We start from the raw sequence: 14,386 nt of genomic DNA, 5'->3' as shown, positions 1-14,386 counted from the left end.
AGTTTTTATTCTTCACCATACAGTATTGCAACAAATCGTATGATTGCACAGACATCTATCACACCTTTCATTGCTGCTTCTCCCGTTTCAACATATCAGGTAGGGGTGAATGTTCCACTGCTCTTTATTTTTTCTCATTATTCTGTTAGTCATTAACCAAACACGGACTACATCCAATTTTTATATATATTTTTTGTTTCTGGAAGGCCATTTAATGCATGCAAACTGGTCAAAAAACCTTGTAGATTTTTTTTGACTACTTGGAGCTATTTGGAAGGAGGTCTACAAGGAGAAGTAGGTAATGCTGGAGCTGAGGTCCAAAACGTTCTTCTTTCATACTTATTGTCATCCTGTCATTCATAAGCTTTATTTGACTCCCCTGTGGTGCTTTATTCAGTGTGAGAGCCATTCTACAGATTCCCTTGGGGGATGGAACTTCAAGTTTCATCTCTCATGTTTCAAATCCCTATAGGTCCCTTGTCTCATCTTGGGTAAGCACCCCCAAGTTATTGGTCTTCATTGGTGAACTACAGCTTCTACAACTCAGCAAGCAGCTATTTTGTCACCACTCCTTCCCTCCACCTTTCTGGATGATGTTGATGTCTATTCACTTTGATAGTTTTCACATTACACAGCTCACCATGTTCGGATAATTCCACAGTAATTTGAAAGTTTGAGAGTTTCTCGTTGAGTCCTTTTCCAAAGTTTGCGGAAACTTGAAATTCTCAGTACAACAGAAAGACCAAAAACATTTTAAAATTGGGGGAGCTTACTGCATTACTGCTGGGTAGCGTTTCTGTCTTTTCAGTATCAATGTTCTAGCTCCTTTTAATTATTGCTATTTTAGAAGAGGGGCAGGATTTTCAGTTTGGGGTTGGGACCCTGACGTCAGGATCAAATAGAGTCCCGACCCCTCACAGTGTCACGAGCAGTAACCCAACAGCGATTCTTGCAAGATAGGCCAGTTAGTGAGCAGAGGGCATGCTCGCAGCCCAATTAAAGATGGTGAGCAGGCACTGGATGCTGGGTGGCTAAAAGGAGGCCCTCCAGTACTGAAGGAGAGGAAAAGACAGCAGGTGCCGCCATCTAGGCTCTGTTTGGCTCTGTTTGGCTCTGTCTGGCTCTGTCTGGCTCTGTCTGGCTCTGTCTGGCTCTGTCTGGCTCTGTTTGGCTCTGTTTGACTCTGCTTGACTCTGTTTGACTCTGTTTGACTCTGTTTTGCTCTGTTTTGCTCTGTTTGGCTCTGTTTGGCTCTGTTTGGCTCTGTTTGGCTCTGTTTTGCTCTGTTTCGCTCTGTTTCGCTCTGTTTGGCTGTGTTTTGCTCTGTTTGGTTCAGTTTTGCTCTGTTTCGCTAAGTTTCGCTAAGTTTCGCTCTGTTTTGCTCTGTTTGACTCTGTTTGACTCTGTTTTGCTCTGCTCTTTTTAAAATACTTTTAAAATATTTGAAATTAAAAATGGCCCCAGCCTCCAGATCACCATCCCCAACCTCCCTCACCGGCCTCCTTCACACACAGTGGGTGACCTGTGTTTGCAGCTGTGGCTGGGTAAGTATGGATGCTGCAGGGATGGAGGGGGCCTGGTTGCCCTGACTCCCCAGTCTGCTGCTGGGAGGCCTCCTCCAGGCATGTGCCTTGCGCCTGACGCGATGGGGGGGTCTGGAAGCCGACTGGAAAACTTCAGTCGGCACCTGATCAATGGCTTTAATTGGCTTTTTAATTGGGTTAACAAACTACCCATTGCATCCAATCTGACCTTCAGGAAAATGGCCGGTAGTTGGTACTGTGACTGGGAACCGGCACATTGGTCAGCAATGGGAAATTTTGTGTCTACCTACCTCCATTTCCACCCGCATGTTGGCACACACATTCTGCTGCAGATCTGAATGATCTGTTGCAGCGCAAGACTTGCAAACATCTTACATGCAATCAACCCTCACACCAAACTGCAGTGTGAATGGCTCATTGAAGCATTAGTTTTTAGTCGCACAGCCCTTTTATAAAGGTGATCATCAAGTTCTGTAGATTTCACTATTGGGTTAAATTCTAATTTTGACAGCACCTGACAGTATGAATTGTGCAACTGCCCCTCCATCACATATACATTATTTAGCCAATATACATTATAAGTGGTGTGGAGGAGGGGAAGAGATAAAGCTTTATTTATGTGCATAAATTACCTTTACATCATGAAATACAATTTTATCTCAAAACAAATGCAGCAATAATTTATTCATTTTGATAGTACATCCACCCCGAAACACACTCAAATCACAGACAAAATATAGTTTATTCCTGGAGCCTGAAGCTGTGGGAAGGTTCAAGCAAAGCCTCTAGAATCTAAGGAGTAACATTTGGGGGGCAGGGGGTGGGGGTGGTGGGGGGATGGTGGGGTGCGTTTCATGACAGATTTTGTTAATGTGTGAAACCTTCTAAACTGGAATCAGTAATAGTATAAACTCAAATGTTATCATCATCACTGATCAACTTACCTTAACATTTAAGAATTTCTCTCTTAACGGGATCAGAAAATTATTAACTTGATTTCAGAATGGATTGTAATCAAACTGAATTCTTAATGACTGGACCACGTCATACAATGTGCAAATGATCAGGCACAAGCTTCAGAACCTAGGGTTTGCTCTCCAATTCTAAAATTCCCATTTTAACACAGGATAGCCAGGGTGCAAATTTCACCCAAACAGTTTTCTGCATAATTGGAAATTCACCCTGATTTGGCACAGCACCTGAGATATTGGGGTTAAAGGTTGAAGCAAACAGAAAGGAAAATGTTACCAATTCTCCATGATAATCACCTGCAGTTTATGCAAGGGTTTTTGATCTCAGTATAACTATGGCAGAACTTAGGTGAGGACCATGGAGAAATGGCATAAACAGCAGGTGGCTGAGTTAGACAGATTTTTGATCGATAAGGGAGTCGAGGGTTATGGTGGATGGGCAGGAAAGTGGAGTTAAGGCGGCAATCCGATCAGCCATGATCTTACTGAATGGTGGAGCAGGCTCTAGCCTTCTGCTGCTCCTATTTCTTATGTTCTTATGCCATTTCTCCTGGGTTTCTGCAATAGCTAGAGTGAGAGCAAGAATCTTGCACAAATTCACACTCAGTATTTCTGTTTAGCCTTATCATTGCACAATGAATGACACTGTTTATGTCTCTGCACTGTCAGTATGTAAATGTCAATTTTTCTGTTATATTAATCTGAGAACCTAATAAACATTTAAGTCAGCATGGAAAATTAACTTGGTCAGTTCATTCTACTTGCATAATAAGCTATAGTATTGCAGTGATGAAGGTGGGCAAAGATTGATACAATTTGCTTGTAGCCAAGCTGCACACGTAACACAGCACATGAATGGAACAATTTGAAAATTGCTGTAAGTGATTTTGTTGTATGAATACTCAATCTTGTATCAAGTTAACTGTGAAAATAGGAGACAGGCATTTCAGATGAGCACAGTAAGCATTCGTACAGTGACCCAACCATTTATGTAAAATGAAAAGATATTTGGGCTTGCTGTTATAATACAAAGTTGCCTTCAATAATTGCTTTTGCTTTTCCCCTATGAATGCAATATTATTTGACATGCATGGGCTCCTGTTCAAAAAATAACAAATTGGCTGAGATCTGGCAAAAGGAGGATAGAAGTGGCTCACCTGGGAACAACGCTGCATTCAGGATAGAGATGTTGCAATATAAGCAGCTATAATGCAATTGTATCTGGTCACTTGAACCAGACAAGAACAGACCACAAATTCATGAGATAATTACCAGTGATTTCAATCATCCATCCAAAAAGACCCTAAATTAACCCCATTAGTGCATCCAGTTGGTTCATAAATGATTCTGGGGTTTCTGCCTCCACTTTTCAATCTGGAAGTCCATTTCATGTAATGATCATTCTTTATCAATCCTAAATTGACCTATGACTAGTTTGAACTTTTGTCTCCTTGTCCTCCTCTTTCAATTTAAACTAATTTTCCAGGTTTCCCTTTTCTTTACCATGGCCCAGAACTTCTGATCTTTGGATGGTCGTACCCCGGAGGTACACCCCCAAGATTCTTTGAGGGACCCCTTGGAAGTCCCCATGGGAATTGCCCAGGGAGTTTGGACTTCCAGTGGGAAATTTCTTGCATCTGGAACCCTCTGCAGTAAAGTTGGAGACTTTGGATGGTTCCAATTTACTTAACACGATAGTTACCCAGGAAAAGTTAGAAGGATTAATACCAGTTCTAACTCCTGGATAACTATACCACTGACTCCCCAGTGACTACATTCTGCCCCCTGACTAGCCCCCCTGACATGACTAAGTCCTTAATCCTCTAACCAGCCCCCCGACTACCCCTCGACTATCCCCGACCCCCCAAAATAACCCCCAACCCAATTACCCCCAACCCGAATACCCACTGACCCCTGGTCTGACTACCCTGGTCCCCCTCTCAACTACCCCCCTGACCTCCTAACTAATTATCGATCTAACGACCGCCCTGAGCATCTGACTTCTCCCAATCCGACCAGCCCCTGACGCCCCCAAACTACCCTCTGACCCGACTAACCCCTGACTACACCACAACCTTCCAAGCAGACCCTGACTGCCCCCTCCCCGACCCTCCCTACCCCATCTTACCTTACACATTTCTCTCCATTGCTTCTAAAGTGACTTTGGGACATTTAAAACTTAACGTAAAATGGCAGCTAGTACTATAAAAAGAGGGCAATTCTTGATTTTCCCAACGCTCCTGCACTACAGAGGAGGACTCTGCAATCCACAATTCTGAGAAGGCCCGGTTTGGAAGCCTGAGGAATTCCAGTGCAAAGTAAGTAAATTGGAGCAGAGTGATCCAATAGTGATAGCCACTTCTCGGAAGATTCAGCTCCATTTATTGTTTTATGTACATGGCTAAAATAATCTCTCAGATGCCTCCTTTTGAGGCTGGAATGTACTTTTCTCCAATCATGCCTTACAACTCAGACATTTGATTCTAATAGTCTGCTTTCTAGTGCTTCTCCACCCTGACCCCACCCACCCCCCTCTCTCAAATATCTCTCTTGGATCTGGGTGACCCGAACTATACTGAGTCAATGTGAATCAACTCGAGCTGAATTATTAAAAGTTTGCCACTGTTGTACATACCTCTTGAGCCTTTGATTTACTTTCTGGTGCTTTACAGGCTTAAAAGGTCGGTTCCCTGCTCTTTCAGCATCATTGGTAAGCTGTTGTTACCCCATCACGTGTTAAACTATCTCAAGTATGTTCAATCAGACCAACTGATTGCTGATCTGGTGCTGACCTGAATGTTGTATTCTCTGGCTGATCCAAAGTCTTTTCATCTTTGGGTCCTGGACTCAGGTGCAATCCAAGACTCATTGAATAAATGCCTCCTTTCTCTTGATTCTTTGTGAAATAAACTTAGACAAGTTCAATCCCGTTTCTAGATTCAGAAGGAAACATAAAACTGCTCAACAATTAGCACTACTGAACTAAAATACTAGGACACAGGCTATTTTAGATCTATCATTGTGCAATGGGACAAGTATAATTAATAATCTTGTAGTAAAAGAGCTTCTTGAAAAGAGTGATTATAATATGATAGAATCTTTTACAGAGTTTGAGAATTATTTAATTCAGTTCAAATCTAGGGTCTTCAGTCTGACTAAAGCAAACGACATAGGGTGGAATGTTATGGCCCCTCCCACCGGTGGGATATTTCCTGCTGCAACAGGGCCGTAAAATTCGGCCCATAGGAATGAGGAGCGAGTTGGATAAGATAACTTGAGAAATTAGATTAAAATATGGTGGTAGATAAGCCATGAAAAATATTTATGGACATAATTCATAATCTGCAACGAGTATACATTCCCTTAAAAAAAATACCACAGGAAACGTGTCCAACAAGAGAAGTTAAGGATAGTATTAGATTATAAGAAAAGACTAATAATGTTGCCAAAAAGGAAGTCTGGGAATTGGATTGATGTTAGAATTCAGCAAAGAATAGCAAAGAAATTGATAGAAAATAGAATGAGAGCAACTGGTAAGAGACATAAAAACAGATTGTGAAAGCTTTTATAGGTATGTAAAAAAGGGAGAGATTAGTGAAAGTAGGCACGGATCCCTTACAGACAGAGACAGGAGAAATGATAATAGAGAATAAGGAAATTGTAGAGATATTAAACAAATTCTTTGGCCTGTATTTTCATGGAATTGGTCTTTAAAAATGCTGGGTGAAACCCGATTCCGGGATTTTGTACCCTATTCTCATATCTGACAATTTTCACCAGCATTGGCTAGGGTGCAGGTAGCCAGCCCAAATGTAGCACTCCCACCCTTGCCAGCTCCATTACGGGGTTGGGCATTTCAAACCACCCCACAATTTTGATGGGGTTGGGTCTGTTTGTTAGAAGACATGCTTCACAGATTCTCAGAGGAGTCATGAACTACAGGGGAACTTTAGTCCCAAGTCAGGAATCAGGGGGAAAAAAAACAACCATTCAGCATTCCTTTTGAAATACATTGCCCCTATTACTTTCTGAAAAACCTGCCAATCACTCACTGCCTAGTATCGATGTCAGAAGCTTTCATGTACTTCACATCTCTTATTCTTATATAAATAAACACACAGGCATTGAAAAACCAACATCAAAGAAAGATCAGGTTATTACAAGGTAATAAAGATGTCAGTTGAACAAAGTTGCCCTCTTAGCCATATCAACATTGCCTGCTGAGAGCTAAGCGCATTGGCCATTCTTGGAGCTAAACCAAGCATTCGTAATAAAGTCATCTTGAAAAAAAAAATGTCTGGTCATCTACTCTAACTGCTTCTGTTGATATATCTTGCCTCTGCCTTCCTATAACGAATAAATGGTGGGCAGGGGCCTCTTTAATGGAGACAGGTTTGTGGAGTTGAGAACTTTCCCAACTCATGCTTCCCATCTCCTTCACAAAAATCCATCCCTTTGTATTTGCCTTCACGGTAGAAGACAAAAAATAAACAGTCTGGAAGTAGTGAACTAAGAGTCAAGTGAGAATGAGAAAATTGCAGAAATTAGCATTAATAAAGAATTAATTAGCCATAATTCACAAAGGACCATGGGCATCTCTCACCATTAGAAATGCATCCTGCAAGCATGTGGCAAGGCGAGGAGACAGGTCTCCATGAACTAAGACAGTAGCGGAGAAATTAATGGGACTAAAAGCCAACAAATCTCCTGGACCTAATGGCTTACACCCAATGGTTTTATAAGAGGTGGCTACATTGATAGTGTTGCATTGGTTTTGATCTTCCAGAATTCCCTAGATTCTTAAATGGTCCCCATGATTGGAAGATAGCAAAAGTAACCCCGTTTTTCAAGAAAAGAGGGAAAGAAAATGCAGAGAACTACAAGCCAGTTAGTCTGACATCAGGAAAAGAAAAGATTTTAGAATCTATTATTAGAGATGTAATAACAGGGCACTTAGAATATCATAATACAATTGAGCAGGTTCAACATGGAGTTATGAAAGGAAATTCATGTTTAACAGTTTTGAGTTTTTTATAGTTGTATCTAGTAGAATGGATAAGGGGAACCAGTGGATTAGTATATTTGGGTTTTCAAAAAGCATTCGATAAGATGCCACACAAAATTATTGCACAAAATCAAGGCTCATTGGATTGTGAGTAATATATTTGCAAGGATTAAGGATTGGTTAATGGACAGGGAGTTTGAATAAACAGGTCATTTTCAGGTTAGCAGGCTATAACTAGCAGGGTATGCAAGGATGAGTGCTTGGGCCACAGCTATTTAGAATCTGTACCGATGACGGGACTGAGTGTAATGTATCCAAGTTTGCTGATGTTACAAAGCTAGGTAGGAATGTAAGTGGTAAGAAGGATTCAAAGAAGCTGCAAAGGGACATACGCAGGTTAGGTGAGTGGGTGTGAAGGGTGCAGGCGGAATCTAATGTGAAGAAATGTGAAGTATCCACCTTGAATGAAAAATTGACAAGCAGAATATTTTTTAAATGGTGAGAGACTGGGAAATGTTGGCATTTAGAGGGACCTGGGTGTCTTCGTACATAAATCACAGGAAGTTAATATGCATGTACAGCAAACAATTAGGAAAGCAAATGGTGTGCTAGCCTTTATTATAAATGGGGATTGATAAGAGTAAATAAGCCTTATTGCAGTTATAAAGGGCCTTGGTGAGACCATACGCTGGGTCAAAATCCTGGAACTGTCTCCCTAACAGCACTGTGGGTGTGCCTACACCACATGGACTGCAGCGGTTCAAGAAGGCAGCTCACCATCACCTTCTCAAGGGCACTAGGGATGGGCAATAAATGTTGGCCCAGCCAGTGAAGCCCACATCCGTGAATAAATTTTAAAAAGTCTTGATCTCCTTAACAAAGGAAGAATATATTTGCAACAAAGGTTCTCTAGACTGATTCCTTGGATAGGAGGATTTTCCTATGTGGAGGGATTAAGTCGAACAGATCTATTCCTTGGAGTCTAGAAGAATGAGATGTGATTTTATTGAAACATGTAAGACTCTTAAGGGACTTGACGGGGTAGATGCTGAGAAAATGTTCCCCTTCCTGGAGAACCTAGAACCCAGGGATCACCTGAGATGAGGAGAAATTTCTTCACTCAAAGGTTTGTGAATCTGGGATTCTGTACCTCAGAGCTGTGGATGCTCAGGCATTGAGTATATTTAAGACAAAGGCAATGGGAATCAAGGGACAAGGGGATAAGATGGAAGGTGGACGAGGTAGAGATCAGCTGTGATCTTACTGAGAGGCAAAGCAGGCTTGAAGTGCTGAATTGCCTACTCCTGCTCCTATTTCTTATGTTCTTACTAGCGTTCAGGCAAAAGGATTGTTAATATAGAATAGCTATGCCCATAAAGGACAGCAATGTGATTTCCACATTGTTGTACTTGGTGGACTTTCCCATGTGAATGCTGAGGTGTTTGTTGCTCTGTTTTTTCTTGATGTAATTCTACAGTATAAAGAAAACAAAAGCACTAACTTGTTAACATGCCACAGATCCCAATTTATAAACACATTTCCAATGTTCAACCAACTTAAGAGCTCTACTCTTTTGAGCTGTAGCAAGAGGTCCACACAATCCTCTGTGTTAAATGAATGAATATTGGTGCACTAGAGTCTTTGATCCAATAATTTCACTCTCAATTTACTTTGCTAATTAGGTTTATTTTCCACACAGGTCCAGAGTACATCATGGATGCCTCATCAACCATATGTTATGCAACCAGCCGTAAGTTATTCCAAACCTTTTCGTAACTTTAATAAGTTCTTTGAATTGCAGCAAGATGTCTTCAACTTGTATAAGATGCAGATAGCACAGATTGCCCAACAGGGGTCTGTTCAATAACATTCATACCATAGACCTATATGTAGTTATCTATACAATAACTATATTTTCTGCCTTTCCTCCCCATTCACCAACAGCCCCCCTCCCTCAATTTCCTGTGTGAATACAGCCCCTCGCTAGTATATTTGAAGGTGTGGGTCACTTAAAATAAAGTGTGTTGCCAACAAGCCATCTTGCCATCTACTCCCACCTGTCCCCCATATTAGGGGTTTGGTAGGGTGGTGGTGGTGCGGGTAAAATGTCAGGCAGACTGCCCACCTTTAGACCTACTGAGGTCCTTAAGTGGCCAATTAACAATTTCAGGCATGAAGCTTAACAATTCTATTGTTTATAAATCAAATTATTAAGGAGAATTAGGCAGTATTCCACAGTTTTGTGCATTTATTGGCTGCCTACTGCTGTTGAAGGTTACAAAAACCTTGTTTCGTGATTGTAAAAAGATGGATGGCAAAATGTGTAATGAGTATTCAGAACCAAAGGGTAGTAGACATTTAATAGCACCTAGAAGCCTCCAAAATCAAGTGGCTGCTACAAAGAAGAATCACAAATAAATGAATATTTTTAACAGTCGGAACTGGTAGTATAATTTGACAGAACAGTTTATTTAAAGCTGAAATTCTCTCCTCAATGAGGATACTGCAATTCACTGTTACACACACACTGTGCTAATTGTTTCTTTTCCAATTTGAGTTTGAAATGTTAAATGGTTGAATTCAACAGAGCTGTTGAATAAAAGCAACCAAAAGCTCTGTCTGTTCTTGCAGGCAGCAGTGCCTTTTTGCATTGCTGGCTTCCTCCATCGTGACAGTCGACGGTCCAATAACCCCGCAGTGTTTTAGGTCGTGCGGCCAAATTCTATTTCTGCCCAGCAGAGTAAACTGGGCAATTTTGGAACACAAGCAGACTCATCAGAGAATCGATTCCATTTTAGGATTTCTTCACAGACGATGGGTGAGGGCAGGGGGTGGGTAGCCAGGTGTCATGGGCACGACCCTTGACTTTCTCTGGAAAGAGGCACAAAGCGGGCAAAGCAACAGTATCACCCACCTGCTTGTTCTTCCTGGCATGAAACCCAAGGGCTTTTGAGGCCCAGACTATTTAAAGTGCCACTGACAAGTTCGAGGCACCCTGCTGCAGCATGCCACTTCTAGGAAATTAGACAGCTTCCACAAAGAACCTGGGGGCATGTGAGGAGCGAGGTGATCCTGGGCAAAAATCCCAGATGGGCCAGGAATGGTCCAGGATTCTTTTTGTGGTTCTACGATACAAAAAAATTGAGATTTTCTGGTTAGGTCGCTCAGCATCAAGTACAAATGAACAGGGAATTACAGGTGCACACTCCACCCATCTGTACTTGAAAATTGCATTCGGCCCCTCCAATAGGCATAGTATCATGAACAACATATTTAAGTAACCTCTCATCTGCTTCATGTGGCGGGCTTCTTGTCCATTTCAAGGTTCAGGAATTTCCTCAGTGAACCTCTCCGCCTATCTGCATCCTTTCTCTGAGATGTTCCTGAAAATCTACTTCTTTGCAAGCTTTTAATTGACATTCCTCATATCTCTATATGTGGCTCAGTGATAAATTTGTTGTGTACGTTATTGGAAGTCTTTGCAATATTATACAAGAAGAAAAATTACAGTTCTGTAGGAAACAATCAAAGATATGTTTTAAAAAGTCAGAATCATTTTCTCCATTCTGTGCACATTGATACACAATTTATGGTGTAGTTGATTCAACACCTGGTTAGGTAACTCTGCTTTGTAACCGACTTTTAACCTGTTTCATTTCCATGTCTGTTTCCCCTACTCTCTCTCAGTCAAGGGGGCTGCCAGTACCAGTGTGCGATTGTAAGGAATGCAACTATCAAGGATTTCTTTTTCAGTTTTGCTCAACTGAGCCAGTAAAAGGATTGCTTGTGAAAATAACCTTTAGATTGAAATATGCTAAATAAAGGTTGTCCACTGATTACAGAATCACATCAACAGAAGAAGTCCAGGGTCAGAAAATTAGAACTATCGGAGACAATTAAAATCATAAAACTTGTGCTTCATTAGTCTATTTTTCCTTTTCAGTTGCCCTCACCTGAACAATGCTAGCTCTGTTATTTTGGAAATAAAATCTTAAGCAGCTAGACCATGCTATCTTATACTTGTTACAACAGTAACCCCTATTTACTTCTTAAATTATGATTATTAAGGCTGCTGAGAGAATGGTCCGACTAGAAGAAAGCAGAAAAGATTACATCTGGCATTCCTCTAAAAAGCTACAATTAGATGGCATTTATGGTACAGGGGCTTCTTGGATTTTTAACGATGACAGTTTACGTTATCAGTGGGTTCCTGAAGTTAATCATGTTTGCTGATGGAAAGCTAATGAAAAGCAATACTAAAGTCTGTGCTCTTTGTTGTTAAAAATATCAGCATAGTAACATAAATTCTGCAATTTGACAAGTTCTGAGAGATTGAGTGCTATGAAGGGACGGGTTACGGTATTTTAAAATGTAGTTGCTCGGTTTACACAAGGGACTTTGTAACATCTTCAATTTTCTCCCCTTGCCTCTAGAACACACTTTCTGGTTCCATGGGCACTGGCAACATCCACCCAAATTTTTATTGTGGAACCCTAGATACTGCAAGTTAGAAGGAATTCAGTTACAGACAGCATAATGTCCAAACCTAATCTGTTCCCAGATCCATACACTGCACTTTCCAACAGAGATGCAGGATAGTGATTAGGAGCTGCAAGCCAGATTGATTTTTTTTGCCTCACAGCTCAGGGCACTGAAGCTAATTTTAGCGTCTCTACTGCTGCCCCAGCTGAGATCCATTATGTGAAGTTGCCTTTTGTAATTCAGAAAGGGGTTTGAATTCTATTGTTATTGGTAAAAAGCTGTAAAATTGCAGGATATGTCTTGCAACACATACAGTACATTGAAGTTGAACAAGGCTGTAAAACACAGAGAACAAACACGGTTCAGTTCAAATATTGAAAGAGACTGTCTCCCTGTAAAACATGCTTTTCAGACATTTTTCTGTTACAGACAGGGTGAGAGAGGACTGCTGAAATCCCTATTCCCTTTCCAACTGTTTGCAATCAGTAAGCTTTTGAGAGGAAGATGGGTGTGTGTTTTTAACCTCTGGGTGTGTGGACAATTTGATTACCCAGCAGCAAGCTTTTCATGGTTTGAATAAAGAAACATGATTGTTTATTTAAGCACTCACCCTGAAATATCATGTTACTGCACTCAGTCACACAAGCACACACACAAACACACTCGAGGAAAGTACAGTTGAAGAGACCAGTGCACTTTTACAAGTTGTAAACAAAAGGAACAGTTCATAATTCACCTGATTGTTGTGTTCTGGAAAACATACATGGCATGCTTGATGAGAAGACATCTTCACTCCTAGGGCAGAATTTTGCCCTTGATTGGCGGGCGGGCAGCCAAACTCCACCCCAATGGGGCCTGCCGCCATTTTGAGTGGGAGGGCCAATTAAGGCCCGCCCAGTGGCCTGCCCGATGGGAAGTGCTATGCGGGGTGGGGGAGGGGGGGAGGAATTCCCCAACTGTCAAAGTGCGCTCTTTCGCGCATGCACACAAAAGAGCGCACTGCTCCCTGAGACTAAGTGCTGTCTCAGGGAGATTACTGACATTTTGAAAAACTTTATAAATAGAAAAATATAAAAGTTATTAACATGTCCCCCTCACATGACAATATTACACGAGATGGGACATGTTAATAAGAAGCACATAAACTTTATTAAAGTTTTTAAAAACGGACATGAAACCTCATCCTGCCAGTGGATGAGGTTTTATGTATTATCAGAAGCCCGCTGGGGATCCTGGCCTGCCCGCCAGCCTTAAGGTTGGCCGGGCAGGGCATTTAACTACCCTAGTTATCCTGTCAATGGCTTCAATTGGCCATTGACAGATCGGCGGGCATACAGCTGATTTCGCTGTCCGCCCGCCTCCCTCAATATTTGAATGGACCGGGATGACGTCGGGGGTTCCTCCCAACATCATCCTGTTTCATTTTCCCATCGGTGAGTGGGCCCTGCCCCCAGATCGCCAACGGGAAAATTCAGGCCCTAAAGTGTAATTTGGTGAATTCAACAGCCAAAGTCATTTTAAGGATTTCCTCAAAGAGATGGACTTTCTTCAGGTCACGAAGTTAGTTGCTTATGGTCTCATTACCAGTAGGTCAGTTTGCTGTATTGGTAGACCTGAAAAAGAACTGGCTCAGAGACCGTGTGGATTTTTGGTCCAAGGGGTGGGCTGGATTAGAAGTCACGGTGGGCACCCCAGAGGAGCTGAAGAGGCTACCGGGTGTGGAAGCAGGCTCAGGAGGCCTGCCTCAGGAGTCTAGCACTGCTGCAAAGTTTAAAAATAAAGAATAAACATGAAACACCCCACTAACCCTCAAACCTCACCCCCTTCATTCCCCCACATACAATACCTATGCTCCATCCATGCCACCTCATGCCCCCAGCCCAACCCCCACCCACCCCTATGGACCCCATGTTGCCTCCACCCAGCCCAACCCCTACCCACCCACTATGGCCTTTATAGCCCCAACGCCGACCCATGCCTTCCCCATCCACCACCCTTTGCCCTTGCATCTACCAGGCCAAATCAACCAGGCCCGAATCTTCTGATCGGCGTGCGGGGGCAGGCCTCACTCGCCGACGCGTAAAATGACGCATGTGACGTCAGGCAACATTCTGATCCTCAGTTCGGCAGGCGCACAGTGGAGTCGGCTGCGTGCCCGCCAAACTGTCAAAGGCCTATTAAGGCCATTATTAAACTAATTGAGGTACTTGCCTGGGCTGCCCATCCAACTTTAAGGTTGGTGGGCAGGTTAAGAGCCCAGGCGAACTTTGCATTTTTCATGGAGCCTCATCCACGGGCGGGATGAGGTTTCATGAAGGGTTTATAAGTTGAATAAAAATTTTTATTAAAATTCATTGGCATGTCCCAGCTCATGTGACACTGTT

At 42.2% G+C, this 14,386-nt stretch overlaps 1 protein-coding gene across 4 annotated transcripts in view; it reads left to right on the top strand.

Moving 5' to 3' along the window:
• LOC144678935 (RNA-binding motif, single-stranded-interacting protein 3) overlaps positions 1 to 14,386 on the top strand; it is a 1,591,210-nt gene that overhangs the window by 1,480,076 nt on the left and 96,748 nt on the right. For all 4 annotated transcript variants that reach the window (XM_078539041.1, XM_078539040.1, XM_078539043.1 and 1 more), the window contains 2 exons: positions 3 to 99; positions 9,220 to 9,270. In XM_078539041.1, coding sequence (XP_078395167.1) covers positions 3 to 99; positions 9,220 to 9,270 — 148 coding nt within the window. The remainder of the gene's footprint in view (positions 1 to 2; positions 100 to 9,219; positions 9,271 to 14,386) is intronic.

This window comes from Cetorhinus maximus, chromosome 3, assembly GCF_964194155.1.
Source record: "Cetorhinus maximus chromosome 3, sCetMax3.hap1.1, whole genome shotgun sequence".
In the NCBI taxonomy this organism is placed as follows: Eukaryota; Metazoa; Chordata; class Chondrichthyes; order Lamniformes; family Cetorhinidae; genus Cetorhinus; species Cetorhinus maximus.
This window is presented reverse-complemented; position numbering and strand designations above follow the sequence as displayed.